The sequence below is a fragment of the Octopus bimaculoides genome, chromosome 22 (genome assembly GCF_001194135.2).
Source record: "Octopus bimaculoides isolate UCB-OBI-ISO-001 chromosome 22, ASM119413v2, whole genome shotgun sequence".
NCBI lineage: Eukaryota > Metazoa > Mollusca > Cephalopoda > Octopoda > Octopodidae > Octopus > Octopus bimaculoides.
The window spans coordinates 15,076,143-15,079,089 of record NC_069002.1 but is presented as its reverse complement, the minus strand read 5'-3'; the positions used below and the strand labels follow the sequence as shown (position 1 = coordinate 15,079,089).

Sequence of the window (2,947 nt, the reverse complement as noted above, 5' to 3'; positions counted from 1 at the left end):
TATATATATATATATATATATATATATGAAACAAATAATAAATGAGTATATGCATATATACGTACAGATATGTGCATACCTACGTCTACCTGTATATATAGGTGCATATCTTGGTACAGGACATTGCAAACAAAACGTAGACAAAAAAATAATAATAACCAGAGTACAGAAAACACACAGGCCACATAGAGAACATTTTCCTTCATCAGCTACCCCCATTCTAACACAGGCGTTTCGAAGAGTTAGGGCAGGACGCATTGTTAAAATGGCTCTTCCCACGGACCACAAATTAAATCTGTATACACAAACTAAATCTGTACCATGGAGGAATGTAGTGGCGGACAGAAAACAAAACAGGAAAACAAACGGAAAAGGCTATACGGCCAGGCATGAAAAATTATGTGTATATTGAACGCTGTGAAGTAACGAACTGGAAGCGGAACGAAGTAAGTTCACGTGTTTGCTCGGCGATAGCCAAGGAAGAAAAGGAATAGTAACTGTGTATATATATACACACACACATATGCATACTTACATGTGTGTGTGTGTGTGCCTGGCTGACTTTTATCCTCAAATCTACCCAACCATATTACATTATATCAGTGTCTTCATGTACAGAGCTCTGTGTATTTAAATGCTTTCCACAAAACAGGACCACTTCATTCAAATGGCTCTCAAGAAAGTATGTTATTGAACACTCTGCTCTGGATGCACACTAACAGCAGAAATACCTGTATGCTAATTAAAGCTATTACTTAACTCCTGTTCCTTTGTCATTCATTAATTGATGTATATGTATTTGCGTATCTGACTATCTGTCTTCTATTTAAGTATCTATCTATCTATCTATCTATCTATCTATCTATCTATCTATCTATCTATCTATACGCATATGTTTGTATGTATTTATATATGTACATGTATGTATATACATACAGATACACACACTCACTCAAATGTATATATATTTCAAAATGTCACTAAATGTTTTTTCTTTCAATTTTTAGAAAATACAATAACTTTTTTGAGGGTGAATTCATCATGCATCAACACAAGACACTACCTTTTGAGGTAAGGACTTTGAGGCACAAATATATCTTCAGTGTTTGTGTGTTTGCGTATGAATGAGGCAGTGATTTTCTTTTTGACATGTAAAAGTTAGGTGTTTTGACTCAATAAACATTCACAATGCCCACGGTCTGGGAATTGAAATTGTGATCCTACAGGGCATTGTGTGTGTTTATTGAGCAAAACACCTAAAGCTCCACAAGGCTCCAGCAGTGGAGTGGGGGTGGCAAACCTTGCTGTACTCTTTCACCACAACTTTCTCTGACTCTATCTTCCTGTTTCTGTTGGACCTGTATTTCAAAGGGCCAGCCTTATCACACTCTGTGTCACGCTGAGTCCCGCCGAGAACTATGTTAAGGGTACAGGTGTCTGTGGAATGCTCAGCCACATACCCATTAATTTCACGAGCAGGCTGTTCCATTAATTGGATCAACTGGATCCTCGTTGTAACTGACAGTGTGCCACGATATATATATATATATATATATATATATATATATATATATATATATATATATTATGCTGTAAGTTACTCAGTAAAGTAAACATTAACAATATCATATTGTAAATGCTTACACTTGTAGCTGCAGTATTTTATCTATGGAAGCTAAGTTCAATTCAGTCTAGTGATGGCTTAGGTGACTGTAACTTATATTGATATATCATGATAATATATGTACATCTAAAACATTAAAAAATATCTTTTTCTCTTTGTTATTCTAGGTTCACAGTTTTTACCGTTCTTGTGGTGGATTTGCTTCTTGCAACTGTGCAGTTGCAGTGCGCAGTGGAGATGATGTAATTGTCTTTGATCGATGTGGTCCATCAATGAAAAAGTCCAAACACAAAATTCCCATGACAGTTAAAATTTATCTCAATGATGTACTGACCCCTGGCACAAAAGTTATCAGCTTCAATGGTGGCAAGAAGTATGAAGTACGTGGGTTTTTATCTCCTTTTTTTTCACTCTTAATTATTTGAGGTACTTTTAGTGTACTTTTTACATATATTCCCCCAGCATTGTAGACTGGTTTTAGCCCTTTCTTATGTCTTTGTGAAATATTTTAATTTAAGCTTAAGTAGTGAGGTGTCTGTGAAGTCTGTTTTGAAACCTTGTGATTTCAGGTTCAATCCACTGTGTAGTGTTTTGGGGCAAGTTGTATTCTACCATAGCCTCAACTTCACCAATGACTCATGTGTGAAACTGGTTGGCAGAAATTGTGAAATCCCATTGCATTGTGTGTGTGTGTGTGTGTGTATGTGTCTGTGTCTTCTGTTGATATATATTGATAGGAAACACAATCAGTGATGATTTGGCTGCTAAATAACATCAGCAAACCCAAGAAAGAAGAAGATTAATAAATCACATCTTGTTATCAACAGTCTGCATCTCAGATACCAACAAGCTTAAATTTTAAATAGTCCAGTCCACCTAAGCTGTATATGTAATAGAGATTACACTCCTCTCTCTCTCTCTCTCTCTCTCTTCGCATATTCTTTTGTATGTTATTTTTTGTTGTATTTTTAAGGTCCACCTTCCAACTGGGATGGTTGTCAACATCCGACAAAGCTCTAGTCGTTTAGGCAGTTTCCTTAATCTCCAGATAAAACCATCAGCTGTTGACTTCAACAATACTGAAGGTAAAAGTCTAACTTTTATACAATTTCTTCTTATTATTATTATTATCATTATTATTTAATCAATTAAATAATTAATTAATTAATTAATTAAGGTGGTGAACTGACAGAACCATTAGCACGCCAGGTGAAATGCTTTGCAGTATTTTGTCTGCCACTACATTCTGAGTTCAAATTTCGCCAAGGTCGACTTTGCCCTTCACCCTTTCAGGGTTGATAAATTAAGTAACAGTGAAATGCT

At 35.5% G+C, this 2,947-nt stretch overlaps 1 protein-coding gene across 1 annotated transcript in view; it reads left to right on the top strand.

Moving 5' to 3' along the window:
• LOC106880038 (uncharacterized) overlaps nt 1-2,947 on the top strand; it is a 456,507-nt gene that overhangs the window by 312,296 nt on the left and 141,264 nt on the right. Inside the window, exons 136-138 of the mRNA XM_014929839.2 lie at nt 1,008-1,071; nt 1,792-2,004; nt 2,598-2,709. Coding sequence (XP_014785325.2) covers nt 1,008-1,071; nt 1,792-2,004; nt 2,598-2,709 — 389 coding nt within the window. The remainder of the gene's footprint in view (nt 1-1,007; nt 1,072-1,791; nt 2,005-2,597; nt 2,710-2,947) is intronic.